Source organism: Phasianus colchicus, chromosome 8, assembly GCF_987193195.1.
Source record: "Phasianus colchicus chromosome 8, bPhaCol1.hap1.1, whole genome shotgun sequence".
Classification (NCBI taxonomy): domain Eukaryota; kingdom Metazoa; phylum Chordata; class Aves; order Galliformes; family Phasianidae; genus Phasianus; species Phasianus colchicus.
The window spans coordinates 25,765,773-25,783,967 of NC_143443.1; the positions used below are offsets into that span (position 1 = coordinate 25,765,773).

The 18,195-nt window shown below is 37.1% G+C and overlaps 1 protein-coding gene across 2 annotated transcripts in view; it reads right to left on the reverse strand.

Moving 5' to 3' along the window:
* Positions 1-18,195, reverse strand: part of LOC116231792 (VPS10 domain-containing receptor SorCS1-like) — a 277,398-nt gene that overhangs the window by 153,614 nt on the left and 105,589 nt on the right. For both annotated transcript variants that reach the window (XM_090145485.1, XM_090145486.1), the window contains exon 3: positions 5,139-5,238. In XM_090145485.1, the coding sequence (XP_090001611.1) occupies positions 5,139-5,238 (100 nt within the window). The remainder of the gene's footprint in view (positions 1-5,138; positions 5,239-18,195) is intronic.

Below are 18,195 nucleotides of genomic sequence, written 5' to 3' on the forward strand. Positions count from 1 at the left end.
GGTCTCAACCTTTATACAACCATGTACTTTACATTCCTGAAACAGGATATATAGAAGCATGCAAACATTCCCACTGGGGCTAATATCAGTAAATCTCCTGTCTTTCTTGATTGACAGCTAGAAAGATTTACCAACTGTTCTCCCCTCTACACATACACCGCATGCTAGAAAGGACAGAAGGCTGGGCCTCCATCACTTTAGTTTCCTTTCATTTAAAACTTATTAATAGAAACGAATTTGAAGCAGTTAGGGATCTAGCCAGAACTGAAACCCATGCAATTATATTTACAATAAATAGCCGTTATCTTTGAGCTACACACACAACAGGATGGTGCTTAACATGCTGTGATAAAGGTGCTAATCGCAACCATTAAATATAAAAGAAGAGGAAGGCATCTGTAATCCATTCATCTTTAGAGAATGTAAAAAAAAAAAAAAAAGACACTGTACTGCACGCAGCAGTTATCCAAACAGTTGGAGGAATAAAGGGAAAATTCAAGGCAGATCTGCAGAAAGAACGGGAGGGGGAGAAAAAAACAACAAAAAACCTAACACAAAAATTCAACCCCCTAGGAGATGTCTGATGGACCAGACATTCTACAAATAGTATAAAGTTGCTTACAGATACTATCACCCAGTATCTTATTAACTGGAGATACACCACCACAAAAGGGTTTGAAAGTACAAGGAAGGAATGAACAGCCTATACTGGCTCTGCAACAAGACTGTCTAAACTAGTGAACAACACTTTGACTCAAAGTAAAGCTCAAGAGAATTAATTTTTAAGTCACCACCACGTCCTACATCTGCTTTTATTTCCACAGCTATGATTTCCATTGCAATGCTCGAAAGCAACCTACATGAAAGGTTTTTCATAAAGACCATAAAACTTAGTGTGCGTGAGTTCGTAGGAAAGTGAATGGCAAAATTTTGCAAGATTTCAAGATATCAACATGGATTTCTAGCTTATTTTAGTTTTTAACCTATCAGTGCACTATTTAAAACTGCCTCATGTAGAAACCTTTAAATCATTTTATATTATATAAAGGCTTTATGCACCCAACAAATAAACCAATGTTGACATACGTAAGCTGAGGGATTTATTGTATGTTGGATATTCTCTTTTCTGTAGACTTGTTGACAAATACTCAAGTAGGCACCGAGTCTCTGGCAAGATCCATGTGTTATAATTTTTTCTTCCCTGATCTGTGTCATCAGTCATAGAGTCAGGTAGTGCAGTAATTTAGTGAAAGTAGAAAATACTGAGTAACAGGGTTTCCATCTCTTCTATAGACAGAGCTTACACAACAATGTATTACTTACGATTTTCTGTTATTTCCTAAAGAAAATACTGCAATTCAGAAAAGTAACAAGTAACAGCAACGTTTCAGTGGTTTAAGTTCTAAACAGTACCTGAATTTTTTCTCATTCTTATTTTGAGACCTCCCCTTCCCCCTTTGTAATACGACATTGCTTGCAGCGTCTGGTTAAAGGATTTAATTTTTATGAAATAAGGAGACAAAAACACGGAAGCTTTTAAAATGAAATTGGTATTCAGAGACAGTGAGAAGTTCTGCAAATCCTATATGTTTATAGATACTGTTTTTTCCTAGGCAGAGCAGAGAAAAACTATAACAAACAATTTATACAACATGCCATTGTTTGTTCTTTTCCAGAAAGTGAAATTCATCACAAATTCATGAACAAACTTATTAATTATTTGAAAAAATCCAATTACATGCATTCTACACATCACTGTTCTAACTGCTTCTCTTTGCACAGAACAGAAAGGCTATGTACAGGATACACTTGGTTTCGTCACTGCAAGCAATTCCTCTCGAGTTAGCAGAGTACAAATTTACCTTATTTTTCAATGGAATTATTCCTAAAAGCTAACTAAGTGCTAAAAGGATATTTATTTTATTATAACAAAAAGCCAACAGCAGTAAGTTAAGCACATGCTCGTCCCACTAGAATCATATTAGCAAGGTATTTTTTCCAATATCTGCAAGATAATAAATGTATTATTTTCTACTACTGAGGAAGTCTCTCTCTGCAAAGAAAAGCACTGTGGAACAAAGAGCATTGAAGGCTGCAGGTACAGTCTGAGCAAAATCATCTACCTCATATAGCATATTTGGGGAAAGCACTGTCAGTGTTTGTGCAGCATTAACAACAGCAGTGCATAAACCCTTTATGCACACAGTATGTGTATAGTAGAAATCAAGGACTTTAGAGCAGTTCAATCTTCTAATGAAATAAAAAGGCCTGCAGTTGACTACCTGGCGCATGTTAGTGAAATGAGATGACAGTTTCAGAGTAACCAGAGTTTCTGACAGCGTTGTCAGAATTTCAGAAAAGAAGAAACTCAGGTTTGGGGATCCAGAGATATTAGCTGAAAATGTTCTTGGTGACAAAAGCTGTAAATTCTCCCTTCTGATTGTCAGCAGGTATAATAAAGACCCCAACTGACTCAATATTTTTGCTTCCACCGTGAAATATTTTTGTGTGGAAGCATGACATAGCTCTACATTCTTTTCCCCGTGCTCTCATAGTTATGGGAGATGAAATAAAATAGATGCTTGAATTTAAATGCTTCTGGAGAAATAATCTGATATTATACAGAAACAGAATAGGCAGTCTCCAGAAGTTCTCCCTGCAGACATAATTCTCCACTTGCTCAGGTAAGTTTCGGACAATTCAGTCTTAGACATTTACTAAGGTCCTTTTATCCCAGGTGTAGCAGCTTTCCTCTGGCAATGTCCCATACTGATTACAGGCCAACTTCAGTGCACTCTATTGCCAGAATGAGCTGTTCCACCTTTCCACCTGGAAGCTTTTAGCTTTCATCCATTTGCGTTTTGAACTAGAAAGGAATTAATTTCCAGGCATATTAGCCCTTGATCCAACTCAACAGATGGTTACACAAACAAGAGTGGCAGTATGAAGAAGGAAGTTGGAAGATGCAGATGGGTTATGGATTTTTGGAGCCACTGTGTACTTAACTTGGACTAATATGCTTCCAAAACTCTTAGCTCCTGCTTAGTTTTTTACTGCACAATAGCTAAGGGATCATACTGATTTTGCCCAGCTAAAACACTTACTAATTTTTCTGGAGAACACTATTATTATTATTCCCCAAGAAATATAAAATACGATTATGTGCAAACTTGCCACAGCACAGTTTTTGTACCAGGAGACCAACCTTTCAAACCTCAAGCTCAAAGGATGTTTGAATGATCTGATAATGTAGTTATTTTACCTTCTAAAGACGTTTCATGTTTGTCACGGGTCAATTGCAATGAGACAGTAACTCTCCACTAATTTCAGAAATTTAGTTGATTTCATCCCAGGACTTGAACCTATTTTGTTTCTTATTATGAAGATTATTTCTCCCCACCCCTTCACCTTTTTCCAATCTTGAATAATAATAACCATGTAAGTAGCTCTGAGGAATTGACCATGTGGCAACACAACAGTATGAGCCAAGTCCTTTCTTTCCTTCAGCAAAAACTAAATTTATCAGAACAGGTAACAACTGGAATTCCAGAGCTACAAGCCATTACTCAGAATACTTTCAAGAGAGCCCTTGACAGGTGTCTCGTTAAGACCATATGAGGCAGCTGCCTGTAGCAAGGAAGTAGAATGTATGATCTCAGATGTACACTCTAGTTTTATGTTCTGGTGTTTGGAAACAGTTTTATCAGGGGAAAGAAAAATGTCCTTGAACATCAGACAAATATTCTTTGGTTATGGACATGCTCACAGTACAGGTGAGTAGAGGATGAGATCCAAACTCCATCACAGGTACTGGCAATTGGAGAAAAGTGGGCAGTGCTAGAATATGATTTGTTTCACCCTAGGGTCAATTACTTAACAGGTCAAATAACTCATGCCTAGAAGTGTCAGTTTCTTTTGAATAAAGAGTTAAACATGATCTATGAGAGAATAAAGCTAGGCACTGTCCCCTCTGGCAGCTCCTTTTTCCTTTCATATTCTCTCTGAACGAATACATAAATGTTTCAGTACGATGAAAGCAGCAGAAATGGTGACCTTAGCTGCACAAACGTACACAGCCTCCATCACAAATGAGTCTTCACTAGGAATTTCTTCTGAAGCAATTCAGTTCCGCCTGGAACAATTCGAACCATGCACTAAGACAGAAAGCGAAGAGGGAAAATGACAAGAGCCAGGTTCATAACACCCTTAGCAGAGAAAACAAAACTGGAGCTGGGTCTTCCACACAGAGGGCGCACAGTTTCACAGCTAACAAGTTGAGAGGATAACAATGTCACCATTGCCATTTATTTAATGACACTCTGGTTTTGATTTTTAACCCCCCCCCCCTTTTTTTTTTTCCTTTTTTCTGGGCCAAAAGCTGAGGAAGTCAGGAATAAAATAACTCGTAAGTTCAGGAAGAATTAAGCTATTTCTTAATGTCCACACAAAAACACCAGTGTTAATAACTGTCTATCATCAAATATGACAGCTATCATCAAATATGACAGCTAACATGCAAGAGAAGGAGCCTTTAAACAATATCACTTTTTCTAGTATATCTACATGTAAGAATACAAGTTTTCATCATCATTATAAACTTTTTCATCATCTACTTTTGCGTACCTGCAAATTATAAAAAAAATTGTCAAAACGTACACCGGAGAAAGCATCAGCTTCCATTTATGAACGTCAGCATTATAAATTCTTAGTAAATTGTTACTCAGCTGGGTGCTTGCATGATTAAAACCTTCTGGGCTTCGGAAGGTATTTTCTCTGCAGGATTTTGTCAAATCCTGCTTGGTTCCCTATTGGAAGCACTTAAAAGAAATGATGTTAATCTGGCCACTGTAGATGCATTTCTGTCATTTTAACGCGTCTCTGTCACTTTCAGAAAAAATGATCAGCAGGCTGAAGATAAGCAAACAATTGGACGCATGTATTTTTGCTAATGCATATTCTCCAAAGTACACTGACAGATGCTATAGCTGGTGTAAACTGACATATGTTTTGCTATCATTGCATATTTTTTCAAGGATGGAGAGACAGAGAAATTCCGGACATTTAATAGTAACAGATATTGACAAAAAGTGGATTACAAGGATACAAAGTCAAAATGAGCAAACCTCATTACCACCTACCTTTCGTTTGTTTGTTGGAGAAACATATAAGTAGCTCAAAATCGTCTTCAGGCCAACTTTATCATTCAATTTCTCATACGTTGTCCCATAATCTGTTGACCTACAATTCAAAGGGAAATTTCATAAGTAAGAACACTTAATCACAGAACCACAAGCCACTTGGCAGTTTTTCAATGCAAGTCATACTTTACATAGTGGAATGGATCTCCAGAGTTTTTTGAATGATTCATGTAGTATATAATGATACTTAATTGTATATACACAGCATCATGTGAGTGCTAACAATTTGCATTTAAATTAGATTAGGAAAAATTAAACCAGCATCTTCCCAAAGCACTTTAAAATAAACACGCACAATAAGAAATGCTAAATTCTGTGTAAAGAAAATAATGATAGTCAGAAATGCCAAATAGCAGACAGCAAGAGACTACAGTTATCAACTCATTGTATACTCCAGCCTCAGACCAAATTTTTTTAAGATAAGAGTCTTTTCTCATCACACTGCAATGAAGCTGTTTCAGTTGATTGTTCAGTGAAATTAGAGTTCAGTTTTCTGTGAAAAAAGTAATGCTATTCTGAAAAAAAAAAAACACTGTATAAGCATTTCAACTACAATTTCTGTGGTTTTATTCACATAGACTAGCAGATAGTATGAACACATACCTCATTTCTTTAAAAGCAATGTTTTTCCATTGTTTGTAGGGAAAATAATATATTTCTGATACGAAAATTGCCAACAGAGATACCGACTACACATTTTGGGGTGACAAAAGAAGTGAACAAATAAGATTGCACTAAGTTCCCATGACATTTACTCTCAACATCTGACTGGAATGAAGATCAACTGTCAGCAGCAGATTTGTACTTATATTATGCACCTCATGCTTGTCTGAATTATGTTTTAATAACCAAGAAATTTAGATAATCAGCCCAAACCTAGTACAGCCAGCCAATTCACAACGATATTTAAAGTATTTAATGTCTCTACCATTAGTAGTACCATGGGTTTGTGTTGTTTCTTCGGTTTTGTCAGGGAGCAACATGAGGATTAGATTTTAGAGTCATGTTCCACACCTACACCTGATTCATGGCATATTTCTGGGATTTCAGATTTTGCAGTCAGTACGTGAATAATGCAAGGCAGGAGCAGCTTGGACTTTTATCCATTAAAACAAATTCCACCAAGATAAGGATTTGCATTAAAGCTGAACTTTTCTATTCATGAAGTTTATTAAAGAATTAGCTTGTCTTTTGCTTTTGTGGAACGACCAGCCTGTGGTCTTTTTCCTTGCTCCTTTCTAAGAAATGTATGCACCCATGACCTTTGCATGTGACCTTTGTTAGTTAGAAGATTAATGCAAAGTTCTCAGCCACTGACTGATCTTTGCCTTTATAAGGTCATCTCTCCCAGGAGACCATGTAAACTAGCCCAGCTATTCAGTAGACCAAGGAGGAGGATACTACAATAGCTATGCCTGTTACTGAATATTTCAGAGACGTTCTGGTGTTCAGGTGCAGAAACTGCAGCAGAAGGCTGAATAAGCCTTGCTGGCTCGCTTTGGTCACCTTGTCCAGCTCATTGCCCCACCTTCTGCCATGTTCTACATCAAACATAAGACATTCTTGTGAATTTTAGGCTAATAAACATTCATAATTAAAGGTAAGGATTGGGTTTGACCTACTGAGTTAGGAAAAAATATATTTTAAATGAAGGAATGCATCTCTAAGCCGGTAAATGATTTAAAAATGGGACCCTTCAAAGAAGGATAACAATGAAGAAAATTTGACCCACAAAACTTGTTTGGAGTTTCTTAAGCAGCCTCACAACAGTACAGCCAAAGAGATGCTGAAGGTTTATTGCAAATTAGAAATGTAAGCTTTGATTTACTTCAAATCTCTTATTTTGCATTCATAGGCTTATTAACAGGTAATGTCATACTCATATGGAAGCGTGCACTTCTGCCATCATCTATAACAAACAACAGAAATGCTGCAAGAAAGACTTGGAAAAATGTTTTTTGCAGATGAACAAATATGCAAGTGATAAAAGGACTGTTATGTCTTACTCCCATTGTCCTGTTCTAAATTAGTAATAGCATGTCCTCCTGTCTGTTCAGCTACAATCTGTTATTTCTTATGCCATTTTGTAGTTGACCTCAGTGTTAACAGACAGATAAATGCTACGCAACAACAGATGGGCACGTAGAAATGCTTTAACAACAAAACAGCGGTGGGAGCACACAAAGAGCAGTGGAAGAGAAGAATCGAATGAAATGAAATGCTGCATTCACCGAGAGCCTCTGCTGGGATATGACTCAGGGGTATCAACAAACTTATTCCTATCATATATGCATACATACAGACACCGACTGGCAGCCTGAGTATTTGTCTTTATTTATTAAATGGGTATATAAAGCAGCACAGACTCCTATCAAAACTTATCAGCCATTTCGTGATCCAGCTAACCTGGAATGGTTGTGAAAGACAGAGGCACTTCAGCAGGGTGTAGACAGGAGTAACAACATAGGATTATCAAATTAAATTCCTATTAACTAGAGGGGAACAGATAAGCATCAAGCAACATTTCCCATTCTTTGAGGAGCAGGCTGCTTCTGTGATGCTCTGCAGAGAAAAGTCACAGATTAACAGTTTAACTGCATCTATATAAAACAAGCAAAACAAACAAATGTCTATCTGAATCATCTAAAAAGACCAAACACAGGACCTGTAGAGCTGAAAAACACAGAAAAGTAACTCTCATCTGCTGAAAACCTATAGCTATTGAAATAATATAAAATGAAGTGAACAGTAGGATGTATTTTATTAGGTCTATAGTGTAGATATGCACATGTAGAGGAGAGTTGTTGAATAGGTCTCATCAAATAATTTAAATCTGTGTGTAAACTGTTTTCATTCAGAATACTGTAGGCTGATTTGCTTCATTTTGACAAGGTACAGTTAAGGCTAAGTCAAAGCAAGTCCAGCTGCTTGAAACAGGAAGGTCTGCAGAGAGATTTGAGATCTGTATCAGTCTAATTAAACAAGAAAAAAAGTAAGACACATTAGCACATTGTGGATGTTGCTGAAATGCAGATGGATATAGTAAAGAATAATTTTCAGGAACAGAATATTTATACTTCACTGTGATTACTTCATACCTGTCCCGCTATTCTAGCTGTCATTAGTTCAATTAAATGAATCCCAAATTTTACTAGTAGCTCTTCAGAACCAGACTTCCTACTCAGCTGGTAAATGAGAATGATTTCTGCAAACATTCCATGAGATAAACATTTTGATTATTACTAGTTCATTTATCAGTATAAAGAAAATGATACAACTGCAGTACAGAAACCATGACTTCCACGCATAATGAATTAAAACAAAATTAAACTAAAAACATGCAGAGTAATTTATATTTTGCAAACTGTTTGCAAGAAAGTTGACATTTAAATAACTTCGTTATTATTCATTGACAGGGCTTTTCCCTCTTCTCCTGTCAGGGTAAATGACATTCCCATTACAGTATTATAATAAACTCCTGCACGTTTTAAATAAAGTCACTGAATTCCATTAGTCCACCTACTGTCATGAATATATCTCAATCCAGTCCTACCAATATTTCACAACTATAATAAGCAACCTGAATCACCCAGTAACACGAATCCTATGGAAATTTTCTTCTTCCTCAAGAAGCACAGACAAATTCTGAGGGCTGTCAGTTTGAATGTATAAATTAAGTAAACTCCGTACCAAGTCACTGTTTACTTTCCTTCGTTACAAATTTAAGGTTGTCACTACTTATTTTAAAAAAGCTGCTGAAGACGAGAAAAATCAACCTGCTGATGTTTCTTTTTGGAAAGATCATTCTAGAAAACTCTTACTAGGGAAAAAGAACGTTAGACACCAGATTTAAGCAGGGTAATGACTTCTACTGCTCGAGTACCATTTTCTCTCCATAAATATTCATTAAAAAGCACTTTCTTCTCTTTTGCCACCAGCCAAGACTGGTTTCTGTAGACTAACGTGACTGCTTTTTCTCCCTCCCTGCCATCAGAATACTGCCCTATGCATCATGAACTCACCCTCCTCCTCCTTCCCCACAATTTTATTTGCTGCTCTATCTGCTCTCCAAGTGGCAGCCAGCCCTGATGGACAGGGCTAGGCACAGCTGTAAGGTGCTTCAGGAACAGCAGTGTGAGAAACCTGCCACAACCAGGAACAGCATGAAGAGGTGGACTCCAGCATATTTTGCTTCTGCGTGTGAATTTCAGCCCTGATAAAAGATATTTTAAGCAAGAAACAGTCACGATTATTACGAGATTTACCAGCCACCATTGTATTAATCTCTGCTTGAACAGTTTTTTGGATAGAAAGATTTTATATTGCAGAAGGCAGAGCTGTAGTGTCAGAGGCTGCTCTTATAAAGGGCTTTCACTGAATAAGCGTTTGAGTAAAGGAATCATTAACGCATTTAAAATGATCTTGTAAGGCCTGTGAAAAATAGTGGAGTTGATAATGCAGAGCCTACTAGCATTCTTGCATATGATATTTCATGCCTAAACTCTACCACAGAGTTGTAGACTTTTGTATTCTTGCTTTTGGGGAATGTTATATGCTCAGGTGCTCTTCCCTCATCACTTAAATTGAAACTCTTTCCTTCATGGCTTTATAGCCAAGTACTCAAGTTCCTCATTGATTTTTGTCATGCTATGCTGTTTCACAAAAGCTAATAACATCAAAGTCGTCCTCAACAGACAACCATTTAAGTTCACTTGTTCTACCTATTAAAGCCTTTTACAAGCCATTGATAAATGTCACTTTTGGCTTGATGCCTGTTTTGATTTAACTGCTTCTTGACTAACCCTGGAAATGACCTGATCTTAGCTTCTTGCTTTTTCCTCATTTTCATAGCAAGTTACTTCTGTTTTTCAGAAGAACTACCTTGCCTCACCTGAACGTTTCTCACCACTTGCTGACATTCTAACTCATATAAACAATTATTTAAGCCCTCATCCACTTCCAACCAGAAATCTATGGTTCTCAGAGACAGACATTCTGAAGAAAGTTATTTCACCACTTTGAAGAGCAATTGCAAAATGTAAATGCAGTGAAATCTGTGTCCCTGGACCTTTAATAAGGGATGCTTCTACACAAAGAGGCTACACTTAACCTCATTTGCACATTTCCCCCCTGAAGTCACACTCTGAGTGAGTGCCCCCTCAGCGTGTAGGTTATTGAGTTAGATAGTCTGAGACCTTCAGTGCAGAACCCGGGACTTCCATTTAAAATGCTTTCATCTCACTGACTATTCAGGGCATTTCTACACTGAAAGCATTCTCATCTCTGCCACACTGCCTCTGCTAAAGTCTTTTCTGCTCTTTGGTCCTAGCCCTATTATATATGTCCTTCTGGCTTTTCTAACCTGACAGATGGATCATGACCGACTTCTACCTATAACTTGTGTCCTTTAAGCAGGGATTAACATAAAGGGAAGCTATTTCAGAGAGGTGTCTGTTTTTCATGGTTTTTTTTTGTTTGTTTGTTTGCTTGTTTTTATCCTTCATAACAGTTTGGATCAAGAGGGCAACATTAGCAAGTGGCCTGACAGCAGAAACAAGGCAAGGAGCTAGTTAGCATTTCTTTAATTTAACATCTGTAACGACACTGCTTATGTCACAGAACTAAGAACACTTCAAATTTACCCTGACAGGTTGAAATTAACTTTTAAAGACACCTCTAGTGGAAAGAAATAGAAGAGATTTTATAACTCAAGGGACCTACATGAGTCACTTCCTGAATAAACACATCTGCAATGACTTTTTTTCCTCATGAGGCCCTGAGCAGGCTGGAAACTATTACTGTTCTCATTTTCTAGGTGAGGGAAACTGAGGGAAAGACTAGGTAACCAATTTTTACATTTCAAGACAGTCTGTGACACTCAAATGCATGTTCCCTCAGGCTCCGCTGACTTCCCACTCCATCCTGAAGCATAAACTTCCTAAGGTTTTGTGCATGTAAATAAGAATTGAAAAAAGCCTTAATATAAACGTCAAAAGGAAGAAATATAAAATTAAATACAATTTAAATATATATTTTAACAGATAAAAACTGCCATTTTGAAATTATCTTGCTTCTAGTTTGAGTTGTGGCCACAGGTTTTAGTGGAAATGAAGTTATGAATTTTTATAAGGATTTATGGAAATGTGTAATGTTCGTCCCTTCTGGAAAGAACTAGCTCATCACAAAATGAAGTTTCTCAGCTACAGAAGCTGTCTAGAAAACTTGGAGGAAGGGGGGAAAAGGAGGCTAAAAAAAAGGAAAATATGAAATTGATTTTTTTTTTTTAATAACCAGTTAAATTCAATTTTCTTCTTTTTAATCAGATTTTATTCAGTTATCTAAACAAACAAAAATACACGCTCTCAAATTTCTTGCAGTTTTTGGCTTAAAGCAGCTGATTATTGCCATAAATAATTTAGAGATGTGACAAACAGTTCACATTTTAACATCCAGAGTTTACATACTGAATTAGATAGCTATTCAAAATCTTAACCAAACAAGAAACCAAGGAAACAGGGAGGGCCAGGAGATGTTTCCTTTAGCTGTCCTCAATGAGTTGTTTTCCTTCAAACAAGCAACTTATCCACATTCTTAATAATGGTTGTAGAAAGATAATTTGGTCAGCTTCCCTTCACTGCTGCTTCAGTTGGCAGTTACTCAGATTCACAAGCTAGGTGAAGAATATTTGTCTCTTTCCCTCCCTCCAGACTAGGTGGCTCTCAGGACTACATCATATCTGAAGCACTGACCATCCATCTCCTTTGCACAGGCATAGTAAAGGGCCTGGCAGAACTCATAACTAAATGGCTAAACCTCTATGTGGAACACTGTAGGTAGGGGTTGCAGTTTTACAGCCATCTACACTTTTTGTCACCCAAAGCTGAGCTGAACAAACAGGTGACATTCAGGGAAACGCAACCATCATGGTAGAACTCACATTTCTGTGAAGTTTCAGAAAAACTGTAGCATAAAGTTAAGATACTCAAAGAGCAAGATCAAATACATCAGCAGAAAAGTATATCAAATTTTAAATAGATGGAAATTGTATATGTTTTTCTCCCCTTTAAATGTTCTCCAATTATAAATGTCTGTGTTGCTTGACCAATAATCCAATTTCCACTGTATTGCAACTTCTCCTACTTATGGGCTAAGAACAGAGAATATGCTGACAGTCAGTAAAATCCCTATTCTCCATTGCTCTGCCTGTTGAACAGGGGTCACATCCCAATGATACTCTTGTATAAATCTGAACTATTTACTACAGAGTTGCACCAATACAAACATGGAACTGGCCAGTTATAAATGCCATAGACTTCTCCTGGCTTGGAAGCAGCTGCTTGTGAGAAAACAAAAGGATCTTTGCTGTCAGAATGCAATCTGTCCTTTTCTTCCTAGGAGCCATTTCACATTACAGCACCTGAACACATGAGAGAAGGATCGGTAACTCTAATGCTGGATTAGGACCAGTGACATCTGGGAGCTGATATACACCAGAAGCTGAGATATTGTTTATCCTCGTGTATCTGATTGTATGCACACTCAAGCATTTTCTCCTTCCCTGTCAAAATCTACAGCATTATTTTTCAATATTTCAGCATTATTTCCAATGAAAGAACAGACCCTGACATAGTGAGTAAGAGTTTATTGGTCACAGATTTGTTCCTTGCTACCTCAGTAAAATTTGAAGGAATCTGAGGACTACAGATGGAAAAGCAACAGTCCAGAAGATCTCATCTGCCTTACTTTTTCTTAAAAAATAAGAAAAATAAAAATAAACCCAACAAGGCTAAAATGCAAATTTCCTCCTTTCCTGCATCACAGCATTTTCTACCAGGTAATACTGCAACTCAAAATGAAATTATTCCCTTGGGCACGGCATGATTTAAGGTTCATGGTCATAATCAAAAATACTCATCTGAGGTATGGTGAATACTAAAGTTGCTCTTCCATGCATTTAAATTAACATATGCCATTTAAATTAAAAGAATTCAGACAGACTAATGATTCTCCCTGTCATATGTTTACACTGGGCACTGACATCTCTGCACTCTTAATGCTTAGTTCTTGCTTGTAAAGTGGTTCTTTGAGTGTTGTATCTTCCCATTTCCAACCTGGCCTGGTGTAAATCACACAAATAGCTGGGACTGTAGCCCAGTAATCATCACACTATTAACTTTCTAATTGATGGTAATGGCCAGAATAAATTTCAGGCACCCCAAGGGGTGGTTAATGGATTTTGTAGCTTGGGGGCAGAGCAACAGGAAGCTTTTCCATTAATCAGTGAGATGAGACAGTCATGTCCTACACTCCCCATCCCCATCAAAACACTGAGGTCATAGCAGCTTCACTGAAAACATGAGTGTTGCCAGGCCAAAAAAATACAGCGCAAAAAACAAAATCCACAAAAACTCATGGTGGGCTGACCTTTGCTAAAAGATTTGATGTGCTAGAACAGAGATATATTAGTATCTACTGTCACATTACACATCCAAAAAAATGCATTTAGCTCATCTCCAATTCTTTTTTTTTAATTTTTTTTTTTTTTGCCTTATTTTAAAGCATCACAATTCCAAAAATCTGGATAGAGCAAGAATGCATTGGAAAAAGATTACATAAGAAAAACATTTCATAGTGTTTCACCCCACTAGTATCAATGTTATCATCACTCAATCCATTGAATATTTTATAATACAGTCTGACTGTAACTCCAAAGGGAAAAAAGCTCAAATGAAACAAAATGAAAATGAAACACACAGTTTCAAATCATTCCAATCTGTCAAGATTTCATTTTTAAAATATTGTGAAAAATTTTACCTGACTAATATTGCATTTCTTAGTAGAAAACTGTTCCACTGAAAAGGTTTCAATTAGTTCTTAATTCTAGTAGTGAACAGGCAGCCCCATCAGTTAAACTGTTACCTTAGTCTGCACATCACCTAAGAAAGAATTTACTGCTGTCTGAGCCTTGAATTCTTTGTAGTATACACATGAGACAAGATGAGGAATATTGTACCCATGAATCACTAATTACTACCTTAAAACATGCAGATACAACATTTTTTGTATCTTTTTTTTCTTTTTGAAACCACCTGAAAGATGCAGCCATACAAATTCTGTCAGTTTAAAAGACTATTCATCGCCTGGAGCCATGCAGCTGTTTTTCTCCTTTCTTGATTGGTAGGAGTGTATTTATCACTATGTATCTCAAGAATCAGTGGGGTTATAAAGCTTGCTATTTATAGGTACTCTAGGGCTACCAGCAAGTGCCAGTAATTTGTTCTTTTGACATCTAACCTAAGGTCAACTTCAGTAGCAGAAGGATTATTTTTATTTTTATTTTACAGGAAATGAAATGAAAGTACACAACAGAAGATTAATACAATATCCTAGGCCTGAGGAGAATGAATGCTCCCAATCATTGTACAGGAGAAAAAAAAAAGTCAGTGGCATGTGCTATGCATTAAGAACAGAGCAAGATGAGGTGAGGTGTTCAAACAGATTATTAGAGAACTGATACGGTGGCATTTGTGCATAAAGGAAATAAAGGCTGATATGAGCTCAACTCCTCTATAGTTCTTTGATTTTTAAAGAATTAATTCAGAACTATCTACAGATAAAATAGTATCTTGTTTGTATGCTACTGACAAATGATTAAAAAAAAAAAGTTGAAAACTGGGCCTTAAATTCCACATTGGAAAAAATGTTACAAGTTACCTTTTTGCTTTGCACTGCAAAAAGATATCTTGTATATATCTCTTGCTTTGAGAAAATAAGGACCGTGGGTTGAAAGATTTTTGACAAGATTCCTTGATACTAAAATTATTACTGATGGGTCACATTTTTTCCATTACTCACAACAAATATACAAGTGCCTTTATAAAAACTATGAAATTGGACCAGGAGATTTTTTTCCCCATGCCACCTGCTTTTAATTTATTTAGAATTAAAACAAGAAAGGCCTTTCCAAAGCTACGAGTGCCCAAAGACATTAATTATACAATCTAGTCATTAAACTTATGTTTCCAGTAGGAACTCAGCCAGACACCTGAAAAGTCCTTCTACCTTCTAATCATAACAGACCTACCGTCCTCAGCCATCACCAATTCCCTGAATGCAGACAAGTCTTTCAAAGTGCTTGGAAAGTCAGCAGATTTCAGCTTTGCTAACCCACCAGTAATGGTGCATTCTTCAGTCACTGAAAGCTAGTTCTATTTAACTAGTAAGCAAGTAATAATTGCAATACAAAGATAATTGGCAGCAATTTCTCTTATCTGACCTTGAACAACTTCTCCAGCTATCTTCTTTCTCAAATTATGAAAAGTGTCATCTTCATATTCTTAGAGGCCTTCTGTGAAACATCTAGTAGCCTCCTTCCCATCAGTTAAATTAGCATTAATTTAAAATAGCTAAATTTACTATAGTAATGAGTCTAAAGACTGTAATCATAATTAGTGTACCATGTCTGCACATCCCCATTGCCTCAGCACTATAACCTCTAATCAATTTGATTTTTTCCCTTCATGGAAGACCTTAAAACGTCTACTTTTCCCCTCAAATCTCACAGATAACCGCAAGAGCCATGGAAATCCCTGAATTTGTGTGCAGTGCCATGAACATGCTCCCTCCAAAGTCAAACACTTCCAGGCTAACACACTCGTGCAACTACTAGTGCAGTAGACTCAGACTGCCTACATTCATACTGATAAGTGTTCTACTGGACAAGGAGTAGGTGTTGGTGCATACTATATGGGCCCACTAGATTCCTACTGTAGGAAGTAGAGGTTGCATCAGTGGAAAATAAAAATATTTTATACATTTGATAGACAAGATATTAACATTTTCTTCCAGGTTGTGGGCAATGCATCCTACTTAGCCTCTAGCCCAAAAAAGAGTATATTTATTAATTATTATCCAGCACCACACTGAAGTACTCTGTGTCCCAGAACAGCTGGCTAAAGTCATGCTAATTTCACCTGCATGGAAGCCAAGTCTGATAGAACAAGAATTATTAATTACAAAAGGTTTCAATCTGCACTCTCAAATTACAAAGGTCGCACAGCTACGTAAAGCTAATTCCCTCAGATAGAACCACCTTCCTAAGTCACTGGACCATTGTCTGGGAGACGCTTGCCAAGTCCTGTCCTTCTGCTTGATAGAAAGTCACTGATAAATGCCTACAAAGTAGATAGTCTTCAATTTAGTTTTGATTTATTAAGACCCACTTAGGGTAGATAATTTTAGTAACACCTGCTACAACAGACAAGCACTGGAACTGCCATGCTAGATGGTGGAAGAAGGGAAAGTGGTAAGAATGGGTGAAATTCAGCTGGAAGAGCAGACATGCTTGCATCAAAAGGTATCTCCAGAAACCCACTTTCAACATACATCCACTGCTACCTCCATCTATTACACAGATAGCCAGAAACCTGATAATTTGGTGCTTAAAGGTCCAGCAGCCAGTGAAATAAGACCAGATAATCATGACCAATTCCCCTAGGTCTCCACAGATCAAAACTCTGCAAAAAAAAAAAAAAAAGAAAAAAGAAAAGGAAAAAAAAAAAGAATCACCTTTCTTTCATGAATTAAAATTGAAACATCGTAAATACACAAAATAGCCCAGGATTTTTCACTGATGGAGAACAAAGTTTCCTGTTCAGGCTATCTATACTTACAGTGACTAAAGCACCTTAACTTTCACATCATGTGCATTTTTTTTTCCCCTATCTCCATTCTCTCCCTTCTGTTTTAAAATTTATGGTTACGATTTAGGCTGATTTCAATTTCCATTAATAATATGTGCAACTAATGTACATTTAAGTGAATTTAATCATGTTGTAGTGACAGGTTTAGCTTAAAGCAGGTCTTCACTTAGAACTATCAAACTATCAAGTAAATTTCTCTTGAAAAGGTCAGTTTAACATTTAACAGGAGGGACCATTTTAGACAAGTTAGAATTTGCTCCACTTGTTTCAAGCGCAAACACTTTTCAAGTCAGCTTCAGTGGAGGCATGTCAATCAAATGAGAAAAGTGCCAGACACCAAAGGGAGAAGGTTTACTTATGCCTCCATACAGTCATACCAAAGGCTGCTGAGCAATATGGACAACACTGAATCTTGTGTGAACAACCTTGTGAGCTATTGACAGGGGTATTATGTGTGTCTCAGTAAGAATAACTGTTACTCCTGCAGAGGCAACTCAGCCTTCCAGGACAGTAGCAATATAAGCAGAAGAAATACCTGCAATCCATTTCAGAGGCACCTTCAGCATGGCCCACCTCACCTAGTGGTGCTTATGCAGGAAAACATTTTAGCATTACCATGACCAGTATCAGCAGCACAGTGCCTCAGTTTTACATATCCTTTTCAGGGGAATCCTCATAAGATTCCCAGGTGCCACGAAAATATATAAGTGCATGACCAAAATGTAATATGTCCCAGTCAAGATTCCTGGTCACTTCAATCTTTACTTCTATATAAATCCATATATTGATCCATTCTAATTACATCTTTCTAAACCTTCTGCAGTTCTAACGTATTCCTTTAAAAATAAGATTGATCAAAACTGGACAGAAAAGGGTATTCATTTTACTATCATATGGTGTATGATACAAAATAGAGGTATACAGTTTTCAGATAATCCAAGAAAGGTATTAGTCACAATCTGATAATAAGGAAGGAATAGCCTTACCCCACTCCGAAGGTAAGGACTCACTGGAAAACTCCCAGATGGAAGCAATCTCTAAATAGAGATTACTCCCTCTTGGCTGCCAGTCCTTAAATAAGGTTAGGGAGAGATGGATGCTGGGTCTGTTCCTTCTTGTCTCACATAGGTGAACTATTTTGCACCTGTGCTCCCAGGGCTAGCCATGCCCCTTCACCAGATGTTCAATCACTGGTGCAGGCTGTGACCTAACAGTTCCTACACATATAGCATTGCAGGATATGTAATTACAAATATGTCTGTAGAAACAAGATCCCAGTTCTTGGGAGTTTCACT